Here is a 20,041-nt window from a genome sequence, read left to right on the forward strand (position 1 = left end):
TGGCCGGGCATGTCGCCGGGCAGGGTTGTTGATTTCGGCATTGATTTGGCGCCGGGCACCGTATCGTATGGCTCCGGTAGGAGTTATAGTAGTGGAAGGAGCATCTTTGGGCTTCTTTGATAAGGAGTTCGTTGGCAGGCCATTGTGGATGCGTGTTCTAGCTGAGTCGGCTTAGTTGGACCCAAGCTATATTGTTGAGGGACAGGTTGATTCGACCGTTGTTGAGCTTACTAGTGATCTTGGAGATCTATGAGTTGCCTTTATGTGTTGTGATACGTTATGATTTGTTGGTTATGGGCACATATGGTGCGGTTCTATTGGGATTCATAGTGGAAGTCGAGCGGGAAAAGTATGGTTGTTGCTCGGTGGATGGCGTATCGGGTTTGCATGGTATGTGTTCCTTGTTACACCGTGGGTGTAGTAATTTGCTTTGGTTCCAGGTGTCAAATTGTGCGCGGTTGTCAATTTCGAGCATAGTGACTTGAGGTGTTTCATGTGGAACAGTGTTTGGATAGAATTACGTATTTTTGCAGCGAAGCTAGCTGGAGATATGACCTTGTAGGTTAGATTCAGGTGTTCTATTTCTATGATGTGAGATGTGTCACGACCCGGATTTCCCACTATCGGGTGTCGTGATGGCGCCTACTATCGGAGCTAGGCAAGACAAATATTTAAAACACCTTTCCTGCTTTCTTTCAACCAATATAATAAACGAGACAAAATTTAAGCGGAAGACTTTAAATCTAAAGCAACTGAAAACCAAAAGTGCGGGAGTTAATACACATCACTACCCAAGGTCTGGTGTCACTAGCTCACGGACTACTACAGAATACTACAAACAATGTCTGAAAGGAAATACATCATGTTTGCCTGATACAAGATGAACAAACGAAAAACATGGAAAGGGACTTCGACCTGCGAACGCCAGCTAGGCTACCTCAAGAGTCCCTGGACTGAAGATAGCTCCTAGAAGTCCTACTGCTATGGCCCATAAGCTACTCCCTGATCTGTGCACAAAAATGCACAGAGTGTAGCATCAGCACAACCGACCCCATGTGCTGGTAAGTGTCTGGCCTAACCCTGGCGAAGTAGTGACGAGGCTAGACGGACCTACCACAATTAACATGTACAGATATATATATACAAGTGCAAGAAAACAATAACAAGATAATACAAAATAAAGCCAGGAAGGGACATGCTATCGGGGAGTAACAGATAAAAATGAAATATCGAAAATAAACAGAAGAAACTCCGGTTCTCATGATATATATGTATATATATAGTGGACGACGTGCCACACAATCCCATAATATCATATATAAGTGGACGGCGTGCCACACGATCCCATAATATTCTTTTACCACGTGGTAGGCGTACCACTCGTTCCCATTTCGTAAAATCATACGTGGATGGCGTGCCACATGATCCCATAATATCATATAAAAGTGGACGGCATGCAACACGATCCCATAATATCATATATAAGTGGACGGCGTGCCACACGATCCCATAATATCATATATAGGTGGACGGCGTGCCACACGATCCCATAATATCATATATAAGTGGACGGCGTGCCACACGATCCCATAATATCATATAAAAGTGGACGGCATGCCACACGATCCCATAATATCATATATAAGTGGACGGCGTGCCACACGATCCCATAGTATCATATATAAGTGGACGGCGTGCCACACGATCCCATAATATCATATATAGGTGGACGGTGTGCCACACGATCCCATAATATCATTCGAAACATCTGATTTTGTAAGGAGAGTCCCATAAGGGGAAATCAACAACATGTCACTCTAACCCAGCAAGGGTACAACTAACAGCCCAAAATATCCCGACAAGGGAGAATATATATATCAGTCTACACATCCCGGCAAGGGAGTATTCACAACACATTCTCCTTTTTAAATCCATTCTTCCTCAACTAACACATTCATGTTCGAGCTAACGCTCCAAAAGTACACCAATCACAATTTTACCTCAACCGTTCACATTATATGAAACTCATCAAATAAACAAGGAGCTTGTGTCACATTATTCGAATTAAAAGCAATCAAGACTCACGGTCATGCTAGACTCCGGTGCATAGATAACCGTCACCATGCCTATACACCGTACTCCACATTAGCAAGTAGCAAATATCATCCTAATCCTATTCCCTCAAGCCAAAGTTAGAACAAACACTTACCTCGAATGCTCCAAACTCAACTCACGCTTCTAGTATAGCTTTACCTCTTGATTCCACCACCAATCCGCTCGAATCTAGTCATAAGTTACTTAATCACATTAATAATTACTAAATGAATCACTCCCCATACATGAAAATAAATTTTACAAGATTTTTCCCAAAATGGTCAAAAACACCCCCGGACCCACGTGGTCAAAACTCGAGGTTCGGACCAAAACCCGGTTATCCATTCTCCCACGAATCCAAATATATGATTTGTTTTGAAACCGGACATCAAATTGAGGTCCAACTTCTCAATTTGTAGAAAACCTAGGTTCTACCCAAAACACTCAATTTCCCCATGAAAATCTTTGATTTGAATTTGAAATCATGTTAAAAGATGTCAAGAAATAAAGAAATTAAGTTAGAAATCACTTACCAATCCTTTTGGAGAAGAAACATTGTTTGGAAAATCACCTCTTAGGTTTTGGGTTTTTGAAAAGTGGAAAAATGACTGAAAATCCCGAATATATATATTTTTGCTGGGAGCTGGCGCAGACCGCGCAGAAATGCACCGCGACAACGTGACTGCCAGCGCGGACCGTGCGGAAATGTACCGCGGCTGTGTGGAGGGAGAAAAGAAGTGGGCTCTCTGAACCCACCCAGCGCGGACCGCACTGATTTGGTGCGCGGCCGCGCTGGTCGACCTGGCTACCGACCCTCTGAACCCCCACCACACGGATCGCACAGAAAAGCACCGCGGCCGCATGGCTGCCAGCGCGGACCGCGCGAAAACGGCCGCGGCCGCGCTGGGCCTGCAACACCTGAACCTGCATTTTTTTAAGTCTAAGACCTCCGGGGCCCCACTCAAAACTCACCCGAGCCCTCGGGGCTCCAAACCAAACATACATATGATCTTAAAAACATCTTACGGTCTCATTTGTACGATCAAATCGCCAAAATAACATCATATACATAAAATCAAACCTCAATACACATGATTTTCTTTCAACTTTCATAAAACTCAAATTCCTCATTTTAAGTCCGAAACACGTCATATGACGTCCGTTTTTAGCCAAACTTTACAAATAGTTCTTAAAACATATTTAAGACTCGTACCGGGCATCGAAACCAAAATACAAGCCCGATACCACAGTTTTTCTGATCAATTTTCTTCTTCATTTTCCTTAATAAATTTCAGAAAATAATTTCACACAAAAATTCATTTCTCGGGCTTGGGACCTCGGAATTTACTTTCGGGCACACGCCCAAGTCCCATATTTTTCTACGGACCCTCTGGGACCGTCGAATCACAGGCCCAGGTCCGTTTACCCAAAATGTTGACCGAAGTCAATATTAAGCATATTAATATCAAAATTTATCAAATTTTTCACAAAATTCACATTTTCTAACATAAAAACTTTCCGGTTACGTGTCTAAATTGCGCACGCAAATCGAGGAAACTAAAAGCGAGGTTTTCAAGTCCTCGGAAGCGACGAACAAGGAAGAACTACGGTGATGACCCCTTTGGGTCGTCACATTCTCCACCTCTAAAACAACTGTTCGTCCTCGAACGGACAAAAGAAAGAAGTACCTGAGTCGGGAAATAAATGTGGATAACGGCCCCGCATATCGGACTCGGACTCCCAGGTCGATGCCTCAGGAGGCTGACCTCTCCACTGAACACGCACCGAAGGAAAACTCTTCGATGTCAACTGTCGAACCTGCTGGTCTAGAATAGCCACCGGCTCCTCCTCATATGCCAGATCCTTGTCCAATTGGACAGTGCTGAAATCTAACACGTACGATGGATCTCTGTGATACTTCCGGATCATAGATACATGAAACACGGGATGCACAGCTGACAAGCTAGGTGGCAAGGCAAGTCTATAAGCCACCTTTCCCACACGATCAAGAATCTCAAATGGACCGATGAACCTAGGGTTGAGCTTGTCCTTCTTCCCAAATCACATCACGCCCTTCATAGGCGATACACGGAGCAATACCCTCTCCCCAACCATGAAAGCAACATCTCTGACCTTGCGTTCTGCATAACTCTTTTGTCTGGACTGAGTTGTACGAAGTCTATCCTGAATAATCCTTACCTTGTCCAAGGCCTCCTGAACCAAATCAGTACCCAATAATCGAGCCTCTCCTGGCTCAAACCATCCAACTGGAGACCGACATCGCCTACCATACAACGCCTCATACGGAGCCATCTGGATGCTGGACTGGTAGCTGTTGTTGTAGGCGAACTCTGCTAAAGGCAAAAACTGGTCCCACGAGCCTCCAAAATCAATAACACAGGCTCGGAGCATATCTTCAAGAATCTGAATAGTCCTCTCGGACTGACCGTCCGTCTGGGGATGAAATGTTGTACTCAACTCAACCTGGGTGCCCAACGCTCGCTGAACCGCTCTCCTGAAATGCGAGGTGAACTGTGTACCCCGATCCGAGATGATAGATAGTGGCACCCCATGAAGGCGAACAATCTCCCTGATATAAATCTCGGCTAACCTTTCGTACGAATAGGTGGCTGCAACAGGAACAAAATGCACTGACTTGGTCAGCCTATCAACAATGACCCAAACTGCATCAAACTTCTTCCGAGTCATTGGAAGTCCAGTAACAAAATCCATCGTAATCCTCTCCCACTTCCACTCGGGAAGTGCAATCCTCTTAAATAGACCACCAGGTATTTGATAACCTACTGACAATTCAAACACCGATCCACATGCGTAATGATGTCTTTCATCATCTTACGCCACCAATAGTGCTGCCTCAGATCCTGATACATCTTCGCGGAGCCCGGGTGAATAGAATACCGAGAACTGTGGGCCTGCGCTAAGATCAACTCTCTAATCCTATCAACATTGGGCCACAAACTCGCCCTTGCAATCTCAATACGCCATCATCATCTAAGGTTACTTTCTTGGCATCTCCACGTTGCACCGTGTCTCTCAAGACACACAAATGGGGATCATCGAATTGCCGATCACGGATACGCTCCAATAACAAAGAACGAGCGACCGTGCAAGATAATACTCGACTAGGCTCAGAAATGTCCAACCTCACAAACTGATTGGCCAAAGCCTGAACGTTCAAAGCAAGAGGTCCCTCACCAACCGGAACATAAGCCAGACTGCCCATACTGGCTGACTTCCTACTCAAGGCATCGGCCACCATATTGGCCTTATCCGGGTGATATAAGATTGTGATGTCATAATCTTTCAACAATTCTAACCACCTCCTCTGCCTCAAATTCAACTCCTTTTGCTTGAACAAATACTGAAGACTCTTATAATCCGTGAACACCTCACACGCCACACCATACAGATAGTGCCTCCAAATCTTCAATACGTGAACAATGGCTGCCAAATCCAAATCGTGCACTGGATAGTTCTTCTTATGAACCTTCAACTACCTTGAGGCATAGGCAATGACATTGTCATCCTGCATCAACACTGCACCAAGTCCAATATGAGATGCATCATAATAGACTGTATAGGGCCCTAAACTTGTGGGCAAAACCAACACCGGTGCCATGGTCAGAGCTGCCTTGAGCCTCTGAAAGCTCGCCTCATACTCGTCTGACCATCTGAACTAGGCACCTTTCTGGGTCAATATGGTCATAGGGGCTACAATGGATGAAAACCCCTCCACGAACCGACAGTAGTAACCTACTAACCCCAGGAAACTCCGAATCTCCGTAGCTGAAACTGGTCGAGGCCAGTTCTTGACTGCCTCTATCTTCTTTGAGTCTACCTGAATACCTGCTGCTGATACGACATGACCTAAGAATGCGACCGAACTCAACTAAAACTCGCACTTCGAGAACTTAGCATACAACTGACTATCCTTCAGGGTCTGAAGAACCGCTCTAAGGTGCTGCTCATGCTCCTCCTAATTGCGGGAGTATATAAGATTATCGTCAATGAAGACTATCACGAAAAAGTCCCAAATAAGGTCTAAACACTCGGTTCATCAACTCCATGAACGTTGCTGGGGCATTAGTCAATCCAAATGACATGACCAAAAACTCATAGTGTCCATACCGAGTGCGAAATGCTGTCTTAGGGACATCAGACGCCCTAATCCTCAGCTGGTGGTAGCTAGACCCTAAATCTATCTTTGAAAACACCCTCGCACCCTGAAGCTGGTCGAATAAATCATCGATCATCGGCAGTGGGTACTTGTTCTTAATTGTCACCTTGTTCAATTGTCGGTAATCAATGCACATCCTCATCGAACCATCCTTTTTCTTCACAAATAGCACCTGTGCGCTCTAAAGTGAAACACTGGGTCTAATGAAACCCTTCTCAAGCAAATCCTAAAGCTGACCCTTTAACTCTTTCAATTCTGGTGGCGCCATACGATACGGCGGAATGGAAATGGGCTGAGTGCCCGGAGCCAGATTAATACAAAAATCAATATCCTTGTCGGGCGGCATGCCCGGCAGGTCTGAAGGGAAGACATAGGGAAACTCCCAAACAATAGGAACAGAATCAATAGACGGGACCTCAGCACTTGAGTCGCTAACATAAGCCAGATTAGCTAGACACCCCTTCTCGACCATGCGTCGAGCCTTCACATAAGAAATAACGCTACGAGAAGAATGACTAGGAGTCCCTCTCCATTCTAAACGGGGCAAATCCGGTAAGGCTAAGGTCATGGTCTTGGCATGACAATCCAAGATCGCATGATACGGGGACAACCAATCCATCCCTAATATGACGTCGAAATCCACCATATTCAAGAGTAACAAGTCAACACGGGTCTCAAGACCCCTGAATACCACAACACATGAACGATGAACCCGGTCCACCACTATAGAATCCCCCACTGGCGTAGACACATATACAGGAATACTCAAGGCCTCACTAGGCATAACCAAATAGGGTGAAAAATAGGACGACACATATGAATACGTAGATCCGGGATCAAATAGCACAGAAGCATCCCTATCACAGACCAGAATAGTACCTGTAATCACAGCATCTGATGACTCAACCTCTAGCCTAGCTGGCAAGGTATAACAACGGGGTTGGGCCCCACCGCCTTGAATCATATCCCTAAGACGATCTGCTGTTGGCTGACCCCTACTTCTAGGGGTCTGATCTCCACCTCTAAGACCTCTACCTCCACCTCTATGTACTCTACCCCCGCCTCTAGCTTGCTGGGCAGGCTGTGGGGCAACTGGTGCCTAGATCATCAGGCAAGGACCCTGCTGCTGCGAGCTGTTGGAAGCTCGAGGGCAATATCTGGCAATGTGACTCACATCGCTGCAAGTATAACAAGCCCTCGGCTACTGAGAATAACGAAGTGGTGGTGCACTGATAGGTGCTGATGGTGAACTGAAGAGTTGCTGGTCAGAATACTGCAGCTGAGAACCACGACCACCTAGTATACCCTGAGAAGCCTAGAGAGCTGACTGAAAGGGCCTCGAAGGATAGCCTCTACCATAAGAATCCCTACCTCCAGACGAGGTACCACTGAATCTACTAGAATGACGAGGCCTCTTATCAGACCCATGACCACCTCCCTGAGCAAGTGCCATCTCTATCCGGCGGGCACCATCTGCTGCCTCCTAAAATGAAATATCACTACCGGCACTCATGGCCATATGAACACGGATCTGCTGGGCCAACCCATCAATAAACCTCTGCACCCTCTCTCTATCGGTGGGGAGTATCACAATGGCATGACAAGCAAGATCAATGAACCGGGTCTCATACTAGGTGACTGTCATAGGACCCTACTGGAGACGCTCAAACTGCCTGCGAAGAGCATCTTGCTGAGTAACTGGAAGAAACTTCCCCAGAAATAACTCTGAAAACTGATCCCAGGTCAATGATGGCGACCTTGCTGGCTTGGCTAAGCAGAAATCCTTCCACCAAGTCTTGGCAGATCCTGCCAGGCGGAAAGTGGCGAAGTCGACCCCATTTGTATCTACAATGCCCATAGTCCGTAGAACCTCATGACAGCTAAATATGAAATCCTGAACATCCTCTGAGGGGGTGCTACTATATGTGATTGTGAAGAGCTTGGTGAAACGATCAAGCCTCCACAAAGCATCCGCGGACATAGCCGCACCATCGCTGGACTGAGCCGCAATACCTGGCTGTGCTGCCACAGCTGGCTGAACTGCCACGACTGGCTGAACTGCTGGAACCTGAGCCTGAGGAGCTACCAGATCTGGAGTACGAGTTCTGGAGTCTGAACTCCTGCCCCAGCCTGAGATGTGGCTTGAGCTACGGGAAGCAAACCCGCTCTAGAAATGCCCTCCATAAAGCCTACCAGTCGGACCAAAGCGTCCTGAAGCACTGGAGTGGCTATGAAACCCTCTGGGACCTGAGTTGGGCCCACCGGAGCTGTTGGAGCTGGAACCCCTTCGTCGTAGTCAACATGAGGCTCCACCTATGGGATTACCGCTCGGGGCTGAGCTCTGCCCCTGCCTCAGCCTCTGGCACGGCCTCGCCTTCGCCTCCTACCCCTGATAGGAGCTGCTACTGGGGGCTCGGGCTACTGCGCGATAGAAGAGGAAGCACGTGTCCTCGCCATCTGCGAAAGAACAGAGTGGAAAGAAAATTAGTACTTGAGAAATAGAATCGCACGACAAGAATGAACAAGGTGAAGTTTTCCTAACTCAGTAGCCTCTGCGGGATAAATACAGACGTCTCCGTACCGATCCCTCAGACTCTACCTAGTTGTCCGTGGGTTGTGAGACCTAAGTAACCTAGTGCTTTGATACCAACTTGTCACGACCCGGATTTCCCACCATCGGGTGTCGTGATGGCGCCTACTATCGGAGCTAGGCAAGCCAAATATTTAAAACACCTTTCCTGTTTTCTTTCAACCAATATAATAAACGAGACAAAATTTAAGCGGAAGACTTTAAATCTAAATCAACTGAAAACCAAAAGTGCGGGGGTTAATACACATCACTACCCAAGGTCTGGTGTCACTAGCTCACGGACTACTACAGAATACTACAAACAATGTCTGAAAGGAAATACATCATGTTTGCCTGATACAAGATGAACAAACGAAAAACATGGAAAGGGACTTCGACCTGCGAATGCCAACTAGGATACCTCAAGAGTCCCTGGACTGAAGATAGCTCCTAGAAATCCTACTGCTATGGCCCGTAAGCTGCTCCCTGATCTGTGCACAAAAATGCACAGAGTGTAGCATCAGCACAACCGACCCCATGTGCTGGTAAGTGCCTAGCCTAACCCCGACGAAGTAGAGACGAGGCTAGATAGGACCTACCACAATTAACCTGTACAGATATAATACAAGTGCAAGAAAACAATAACAAGATAATACCAAATAAAGCCAAGAGGGGACATGCTATCGGGGAGTAACAAATAAAAATGAAATATAGAAAATAAACAGAAGAAACTCCAGTTCCCATGATATATATGTATATATATATATATATAGTGGATGGCGTGCCACACGATCTCATAATATCATATATAAGTGGACGGCGTGCCATACGATCGCAATTTTCTTTTACCACGTGGTAGGCGTACCACTCGTTCCCATTTCGTAAAATCATACGTGGATGGCGTGCCACACGATCGCATAATATCATATAAAAGAGGACGGTGTGCCACACGATCCCATAATATCATATATAAGTGGACGGCGTGCCACACGATCCCATAATGTCATATATAGGTGGACGGCGTGCCACACGATCCCATAATATCATATATAAGTGGACGACATGCCACACGATCCCATAATATCGTATAAAAGTGGACGGCGTGCCACACGATCCCATAATATAATATATAAGTGGACGGCGTGCCACACGATCCCATAGTATCATATATAAGTGGACGGCATGCCACACGATCCCATAATATCATATATAGGCGGACGGTGTGCCACACGATCCCATAATATCATTCGAAACATCTGATTTTGTAAGGAGAGTCCCATTAGGGGAAATCAACAACATGTCACTCTAACCCGACAAGGGTACAACTAACAGCCCAAAATATCCCGACAAGGGAGAGTATACATATCGGTCTACACATCCCGGCAAGGGAGTAATCACAACACATTCTCTTTTTTTAATTCCCTTCTTCCTCAACTAACATATTCATGTTCGAGCTAACGCTCCAAAAGTACACCAATCACAATTTTACCTCAACCGTTCACATTATATGAAACTCATCAAATAACCAAGGAGATTGTGTCACATTATTCAAATTAAAAACAATTAAAACTCACGGTCATGCTAGACTCCGGTGCATAGATAACTGTCACCATGCCTATACACCGTACTCCACATTATCAAGTAGCAAATAACATCCTAATCCTATTCCCTCAAGCCAAAGTTAGAACAAACACTTACCTCAAATGCTCCAAACTCAACTCACGCTTCTAGTATAGCTTTACCTCTTGATTTCACCACCAATCCGCTCAAATCTAGTCATAAGTTACTTAATCACATTAATAATTACTAAATGAATCACTCCCCATGCATGAAAATAAATTTTACAAGGTTTTTCCCAAAATGGTCAAAAATACCCACGGACCCACGTTGTCGAAACTCGAGGTTCGGACCAAAACCCGGTTACCCATTCTCCCACGAATCCAAATATATGATTTGTTTTGAAATCGGACCTCAAATTGAGGTCCAACTTCTCAATTTGTAGAAAACCTAGGTTCTACCCAAAACACCCAATTTCCCCCATGAAAATCTTTGATTTGAATTTGAAATCATGTTAAAAGATGTCAAGGAATAAAGAAATTAAGTTAGAAATCACTTACCAATCGTTTTGGAGAAGAAAAATTGTTTGGAAAATCGCCTCTTAGGTTTTGGGTTTTTGAAAAGTGGAAAAATGACTGAAAATCCCGAATATATATATTTTTGCTGGGGGCTGGCGCGGACCGCACAGAAATGCATCGTGGCCGCGTGACCGCCAGCGGGGACCGCGCGAAAATGTACCACGGCCGCACCGAGGGAGGGAAGAAGTGGGCTCTCTGAACCCACCCAGCGCGGATCGCACTAATTTGGTGCGCGGCCGCTCTGGTCGACCTGGCTACCAACCCTCTAAACCCCCACCACGCGGATCGAACAGAAAAGCACCTCGGCCGCATGGCTGCCAGCGCAGACCACGCGAAAACGGTCGTGGCCGCGCTGGGCCTGCAATTCCTGAACCTGCATTTTTTAAGTCTAAGACCTCCCTGGCCCCACTCAAAACTCACCCGAGCCCTCGGGGCTCCAAACCAAACATACATATGATCTTAAAAATATCTTACGGTCTCATTTGTGCGGTCAAATCGCCAAAATAACATCATATACATAGAATCAAACCTCAACACACATGATTTTCTTTCAACTTTCATAAAACTCAAATTCCCCATTTTAAGTCCGAAACACGTCATATGACGTCCGTTTTTAGCCAAACTTTACAGATAGTACTTAAAACATATTTAAGACTCGTACCGGACGTCGGAACCAAAATAACGAGCCCGATACCACAGTTTTTCTGATCAATTTTCTTCTTCATTTTCCTTAATTTATTTCAGAAAACAATTTCACACAAAAATTCATTTCTCGGGCTTGGGACCTCGGAATTTACTTCCGGGCACACGCCCAAGTCCCATATTTTTCTACGGACCCTTCGGGACCTTCGAATCACAGGTCCGTGTCCGTTTACCCAAAATATTGACCGTAGTCAATATTATGCGTATTAATATCAAAATTCATCAAATTGTTCACAAAATTCACATTTTCTAACATAAAAACTTTCCGGCTATGCGCCCGAACTGTGCACGCAAATTGAGGCAACTAAAAGCAAGGTTTTCAAGGCCTCAGAAGCGCAGAACAAGGAAGAACTACGGTGATGACCCCTTTGGGTCGTCACAAAATGGGTCCTCAGTTTTGTGTTGTGGTGGTATGGGTGAGCTTGAGGTACAGCTCCTTCATTGAGTCATTTTCATGATTGAGTATGTTAGGACCGTTGCTTACTGGTGCGTGTATTATGCCAGTTGTGGCTTAGGCCTCTATTGATGTGTCATGTCACCAAAGTGATGTGTTGGATTAGAGGAGATCGTTGGGATCATTAATGAATACGAACGGATGCGATTTCAGCATGTTGGGAGGATAATGTTGAGGTTCGGCTCGGAAATTTGCTATGGTATTTGCCAAAGGAGAAGTGGCTACATGAATAGTCGATCTCAAAAATGGTTATGGTTCCGTGCGTATTTCATTTATCGTTGGTAGTATATGAAAGTGTTGTAATGAGACTTTAGTTGATAAGAGGTTTTCTACCAGTATTCGGTTGTTGTGGGCAGCTGCGGTGAATAGAAGTTATCGCTATGAGTGTTTGAGTTATGTGGTATATTATGGGATTGCTCCCGAGGTTGCAGGCATGGGTTATTACAGCTGGTTCGGGTCTATTCAGAGTATAGGTATGAGATTTTGATCATATTGATGGTTTCGGAAGTGGAAATGTGGTTCTATGGCTTATGGGCCAGATTGGATTGTGCTATTTCAGTTGCAATGTGTCATCGGACCTATATGAGATAGGGTGATGTGGGATCACCCCCGGGTATATGCATGGTAAAATTATTCAGCTACAGGTTGGCTTTTAGAACAACTCTAGGTACGTTCGAGGACGAATGTATATTTAAGTGGGGAAGGATGTAACGATCCGACCGATCATTTCGAGCTTTTGCACTTTGATCGCCAGTTCTCGGCATGACTTTCCCTGTATGATGTATTATGACTGATGTAAATCGTTGATTTTGGTTTTCACAGAAATCGGTATGAATTCGAAAGAACAGTCCCAATTGAAAGCTTTGAATTTGAAAGGTTTGACCAAGAGCTGACTTATTTGTATATGATCTCGGATCGGAATTTTTATGATTTGGTTAGCTTTGTTGGGTGATTTATGACTTAGGAGTGTGATCGGAATTGGTTTTGGAGGTCCGGAGTAGAAATAGGCTTGAATTGGCGAAGTTAGTATTTTGGCAATTTCTGGTTGATAGGTGAGATTTTGATCCGAGGGTCGGAATGGGATTCCGAGAGTTTCTGTGTTATGTCATTTGTGATGTGTGTGCAAAATTTCAGGTCATTCGGACGTGGTTTGGTTGGGTTTCTGATCGAAAGCGTATTTCAGAAGTTTTTAGAAAACTTAGGCTTGAATTCGATGTGAATTGATGGATTTGATGTTGTTTGAAGTGTTTTGATGATTGGACCAAGTTTGAATAAGGTATTGGGTCATGTTCGTACTTTTGGTTAAGGCCCCGGGGGCCTCGGGGTGATTTCGGATGGTTGGCGGGGAAATTGGAATTTGTGTTGCAACTTTAGATTTGCTGCTTCTGGTATTTCCGCATTTGCGGTTTGTGGACTGCAGATGCGGGTGTATCATTGCAGAAGCGAAAATGGGTCAGGCGAGCTGGACCGCAGAAGCGGTTAAAGGGATCGCATCTGCAGAAGAGCAGATGCGAAAGTGGTTCGCAGATGCGGCTTATGCCAGTTTAATGAACTCCGTAGAAGCGGATGTGTTGACCGCATATGCGGTACCGCAAAAGCGGATTTTGGACCGCAGATGCGGTCATGTCTGGGCAGAATGTATATATGTCTTCTTTCGCGATTTTTGAAGGGTTTAACCATTTTTGCACTCGGAATTGGGAGCTTTAGGCGATTTTGAAGAGAGGAATCAAAGAGACTTCGTTGAGGAAAGGATTTTGGACTTAAACACATTCATATAGTAGAATTTCATGAATTTAGGGATGTAACTAATGGGTTTAAAGGGCTAAAAATGGAGGATTAGGGCTTGAGCTTAAGAGGCCTTTAATGGAGGATTTGAGGGGTCATTTGAACTCCGATTTTGATGTTGTTGATATGTATAAACTCGTGGAAGGATAAGGAACCTGTTGATGTAAAAATTTATGAGTTTCGAGAAGTGGGCATGGGGCTCGGGTTTTTGGTAATTTTGGGATTTGTGCCTGTTATTGATTGTTTTCGCTTGGGCTTTGTTCCCTTAGCGTGTTGTGATGCATTCGTTCTGATTTTGGATAGATTCGACGCGCGTGGAGGCCGATTTGAGGGGCAAAGGCGTCGCGAGCTAGAGATTTTGTCGGTTCAAGGTGAGTAATGATTGTAAATGATATCCTGAGGGTTTGAAACCCCGGATTCGCACACCGTAGTGCTATATTGAGGTGAGACGCGCTTGATGATGAGCGTGGAGTCGTTTACTGTAGGGGATTGCGACTTGGTCCGTCCCGATTGACTCTTTTACTGCGTATTTGATTGAAACTTATTTGTTATCATCATTATTTGGACTGATTGCCATATTTGGGCTTCGATCCAACTATTCGAACCCTCCGGGAATTTTTATCACTATTTCCTCACTGTTTTGACCTGCTACTTGAACTTAATCGTATTTTTTTCCACTGTTGTACAACTCAGCCACTTTTACTCGGTTTTGAAACTAAATGATATATTAAATGATGTTTTGAGTCTGAGAACTACTATTTTTACTAACGCCTGAGGGGCTTATGTGATTTCTGGACTGAGTATGGCCGATGGCCAGATGTGAGGATACTATTGGATCGGGATGCGCGCCATAGCAGTGTTATACTGATATTGATATGAGGCCGAGGGCCTAGATTTGATGCCACGAGATGGCTTGATATTGTGCTTGGGCCGTAAGGGGCCCCTCCCGGAGTCTACACACCCCCAGTGAGCGTCGTCGACAAGATATATGGATCGGGCTGCATGCCGCAGCGGTGTTGGTACTGTTCTACGTGCTTACTTTACTTCATCTGTCTACAATTATCTGTTGTTTGTGCTACTTCATGTGATATCTATTTGATCGCCTAACATTTATCTGTTAATTGAGTGTTGTGCCCGAGGGGCGGATTTTCGTGCTTATCTGCACTATTTGTTTGCATTCATTTGCGTAACAGTTGAAAAAGTCATTTTTAAAAGAGGTTTAAACTGAGCTAAGATGTTTTTCCAAGGATTTCATAGTTTCACTGCTTTTATTCAAAGGGTTTTAGACTACTCTATACAGCATGTTGATGCATTTTTTGTGATTTCTTACTGCTCAGTTATTATTACCTTTATTACTCACTGAGTTGGAGTACTCACTTTACTCCCTGCACCTCGTGTGCAGATGCAGGTATTTGTTCACTTGGTAGTGGGTTTTGAGCTGGTCGGAGGCTAAGTTATCGGAGTTTAGTGAGGTGACTGCCAGTGTTCGCAGCACCGCATCTCTTCCTTTTGTTTATCAGCCCTATTTTATATGTTTTAGGCCTTGTAGTTGTATTTATACTCTAATAGATGCTCGTGACTTGTGACACCCCGGTTTGGGCTATGTCGGGTTGTACTTCCGCTAATTATTATCATTTAATCACATTTAAACTGCTTATGAACTGTTTAACTGCTTTAAATAAGATGTATTGGGTTTAGTTGGTTGGCCTTGTCTTTATGAGAGGCACCATCACGACCGGATCGGGGATTGGGTCGTGACAGTAACGGGGAGAAACTTCTCTAGAAACAACACTGTAAATTGCTCCCAAGTCAAAGATGGCGAACCGGCTGGCTAGCTAAGCAATAATCCCTCCACCAAGTCTTGGCGGATCCAGACAGGCGAAATGTAGCAAAATCAACTCCATTGGTCTCAACAATACCCATGTTCCTGAGAACCTCGTGGTTGTTGTCTAGATAATCCTGGGGATCCTCAGTAGATGCATCGCTGAAAGTAGAAGTGAAGAGCTTGGTAAACCTGTCCAGCCTCCCCAAAGCATCGGCAGACATAGCTGCTCCATCACCGGTCTGAGCCACAACACCCGGCTGTACTTCCCCAACTGGCTGAACCGCTGGAGTCTGAATCTAAGGAGCTACCTGCTCCGGAGTGTGGGTAGCAGGAGTCTGGGCCCCTCCTCCAGCCTGAGAGACGACTGGTGCTATAGGAAGCAAGCCTGCTCGGGTGACACTCTCCATGAAGCCCACTAATCGGACCGGAGCGTCCTGAAGAACTGGGGTAGCAATAAACCACTCTAGGACCTGAGCTAGGCCCACCGGAGCCGCTGGGGCCGGAACCTCATCATCAAAATTAACTTGAGGCTCCGCCACTAGTGCTACTGCTCGAGGCTGAGCTCTTCCCCTACCTCGGCCTCTAGCATTGCCTCGGCCTCTCCCTCTATCACGGCCTCGGCCTCGCCCTCTGCCTCTCATAAGAGCTGCTGCTGGGGGCTCGGGCTGCTGCACGGTCGATGAGGAACTGCGTGTTCTCGCCATCTGTGAGAGAACAGAGTAGAAATTCAATTAGTATTGAGAAACAGAACCGCACGACAGGAAAGAACAAATGTGAGCCTTTTTCTAACTCTGCAGCCTCTGAGGGATAAATACAGATGTCTCTGTACCGATCCCTCAAACTCTACTAAGCGTTTCTGTGAACTGTGAGACCTATCTAACCTAGAGTTCCGATATCAACTTGTCACGACCCATATTCCCCACCCTCGGGAGTCGTGATGGTGCCTACTAATGGGAGCTAGGCAAGCCAAACCTTATCTACTTGCTACACTTTCATTTTTGTTTCTTTTTAACAAATGCAAGTCGATAATATGATAAAAGCGAAATTTTAAATAAACGGAAGTCAACAATTATATATCTTAAGGCTACGTCTATTACAACTTTTAAAACCTCAAATACCCCAAAACCTGGTGTCACAGTGTCACAGACTGTCTAAGAGTTACTACATACAAGGTCTGAAGATATATAATACGATGTTTCTTAACAAAAGGAAATGAAACCGAAAATAGAGATAGAGGGAGACATCATGGCTTGCGGATGCCTGCAGGTCTACCTTGGGTCTCCGAGTGGACTGAAGGAAGCCCTCCAACTACTGTCTGAATGCTGCTCCTGGATCTGCACACAGTGCAGAGTGTAGTATCAGCACAACCGACCCCATGTGCTGGTAAATGTCTAGCCTAACCTCGGTGAAGTAGTGACGAGGCTAGGACCAGACTACCAAATAAACCTGTGCAATTCAAATATATATATATATATATATATATAGCGGAAAAGAAATACAGAAAATAACCAGTCAATGTGGGAGGGGGAAACATGTTGTGGGGGAGATAACAGTTCCGAATAGAAAGCATCAACTAAGGAAAGAAACAAAATAACTAGAATGTCAACAAGAATCAGAAATCAACAATATGCACGACATCACCCTTCGTGTTTTTACTCTCGTCCTCACCAAGGCAATTTTATAATAAAAGCATGCACGACATCAGCCTTCGTGCTTTTACTCTCGTCCTCACCAAATCAATCATATAATAAAGATGTGCACGGCATCACCCTTCGTGCTATTACTCTCTTTCCTCACCATATAATCAATAAAAATCGGTACGGAATGGTACATTGTACGGCACGGCATCACCCTTCGTGCTTTACACTCTTTCCTCACAGTATCAAACAATGCACGGCATCACCCTTCGTGCTTTACACTCTTTCTCACTCAAACAACAATCACAAACAAAAGGCAAAGGAGTAAACAAATATTGATAGAAATCCCGGCAAGGGAACACAATTAAACAATTAAATACCGGCAAAAGAACAACATCAATAATCTCAACATCCCGGCAAGGGAGATAATCAACAAAGCAACAATATCCCGGCAAGGGAACAATTTAATAACTCTTTCTCTTTCTTTCACTTTTATTTCATAACTCACTTTACCACTTGAGCCAATGCTCCAAAGGGTTCAATCATCTCATATACTTTCACAATTTTGTAATATAGCTTGAGCCAATGCTCCTCGATGTTCAAAGGTCACAATTTCCTTCCACAAGCTTTTCACAACAAATAGAAATCATCACCAAGGCATGAAAGATACAACGAAATCAAGATATTCACAATTTAAAGACTCACGGTCATGCTAGACTCCAACGTATAGATACTCGTCACCATGCCTATACGTCGTACTCAACAATTACCACATAGCAAATAGGACTCAACTCCTAATCCCTCAATCTAAGGTTCGACCAAACACTTACCTCGAACTTCTACGGCCAACTCAAGCCTCAAACACCGCTTTTCCTTTCAAATTTGGCTCCAACCCAATCGAATCTATACATAATTGACTTAATAACATCAATAAAGGCTAAACAATTCAATTCCAATGTTCAATTATAACTTTCCAATCATTTTTTCCGAAATCTCAAAAATCGACCCCGGGCCCGCTTGGTCAAAACACGAGGTTCGGACCAAAATCAACCATTCACCCACGAGCCCGAATATATAATTTGTTTTCAAATCCGACCCCAAAATGAGGTCTAAATCATGAATAATCAAAAAGCCCTAACTCTACCCAAATTCCTAATTTTCTACCCTTAATCACATGTTTTAGGCCTAGAAATCTAATAGATGTTGATGAAAATAGAAGAAAACTAGAAAATTACTTACCCCAAGAGATTGTGGTGAAAGAATGCTTCAAAAATCGCCTAAGAACTTTGGAGAAGAAAGAGTTTGTGAAATTTTTATGAAATCCCGTAAGTGTTCTGTTTTTGGGTCTTTAAAATAACTGGGCGAAAATATGCATCGCGTTCGCGACAGACCCTTCGCGTTCGCGATGGGTCAGGCTGCAATAGCCTTCGCATTCGCGGACAGCGGCTCGCGTTCGCGAAGTAGGAACTGCTTGAGCCTCGCGTTCGCGTTCAAAAGGCCGCGTTCGCGATTAACAATTTGGTGACCCCTCCCCTCAACCTTACGCGTTCGCGAAGGGTCTCCCCCCTTAGCTTCGCGTTCACGTCACAACCTTCCAGTTCGTGAAGAAGACTTTTGGCACCTGGGATCTTTGCCTTACGCGTTCGCGAAGGGGACCACGCGAACGCGAAGGGTAAAATCCCTGGGAACTGACTGCAGAAAATCTGCAACTTTTCTTAAACTCAAAACTTCCCGAAACACATCCGAAACACACCCGAGCCCTCGGGGTTCCTAACCAAGCACACATACTAACTCAACAACATCATACGAACTTATCCATGCGATCACCAAAATAACCTCAAAAACAATGAATCGAACCTCAAAAATCAAGAACTTTTCTCAAACTTTATCAAGTTTCAAATTTAGAAATTCAAGTCCGAATCACGTCAAACGACGTCCATTTTTAACCAAATTTTACAGGAATGACTTAAACCATATATAAGCCCTGTACCGGGCGCCGGAACCAAAATACGGGTCCGATACCATCGCTTTCTAATCAAATTTCATTTCAAATTTCCTCAAACAATTTTAGAAAATAATTTTCTTTAAAAATTCATTTCTCGGGCGTGGGATCTCGGAATTCGGTTCCGGGCATACGCCCAAGTCCCATATTTTCCTACAGACCCTCCAGGATCATCGGATCACGACTCCGGGTCCGCTTACCCAAAATGTTGATCGAAGTCAAATTTACTCATTTTATAATCAAAACTTAGCATTTTTCATAGATTTTCATGTTTAATCTTTCCGGGTACGCGCCCGGACTGCGCACGCAAATTGAGGTGATGATAAATGAGGTTTTCTAGGCCTCGGAGACACAAAATTCAATTAAAAGCAGGTGATGACCCTTTGGGTCGTCACATATAACCTCTTATTCAAAAAAATTTAATCATTTAAATTTATAAGTAATATTTTAAAATATAATTTAATTATTTAATTTATTTATTTTTATTTAATTTAAAGTATAAGTATCCTCACACTACCTCTATTTTTTTATACACCCTCTTCTCTACTACAATATTTTAATTAGTTTATATATTACTATTTCACCTATAACCAAAATAATATCATATTTTATTTTAAATTGTAACTTTGAATTAATTTAT

At 44.3% G+C, this 20,041-nt stretch overlaps 1 protein-coding gene across 1 annotated transcript; it reads right to left on the minus strand.

The window, feature by feature from the left end:
- Positions 1 to 6,518: 6,518 nt before the first annotated feature.
- On the minus strand, positions 6,519 to 6,938 carry LOC138889681 (uncharacterized). The gene has a single exon (XM_070173017.1). The coding sequence runs from the start codon at positions 6,936 to 6,938 to the stop codon at positions 6,519 to 6,521; it is 420 nt and encodes a 139-aa protein (XP_070029118.1).
- Positions 6,939 to 20,041: the final 13,103 nt, after the last annotated feature.

The sequence above is a fragment of the Nicotiana sylvestris genome, chromosome 1 (assembly GCF_000393655.2).
Source record: "Nicotiana sylvestris chromosome 1, ASM39365v2, whole genome shotgun sequence".
Taxonomy (NCBI): Eukaryota; Viridiplantae; Streptophyta; class Magnoliopsida; order Solanales; family Solanaceae; genus Nicotiana; species Nicotiana sylvestris.

Excerpts from the sequence above, each read along its gene's own strand:
- LOC138889681 (XM_070173017.1), bottom strand. The coding sequence starts at position 6,938 with ATGGTGGATTTCGACGTCATATTAGGGATGGATTGGTTGTCCCCGTAT.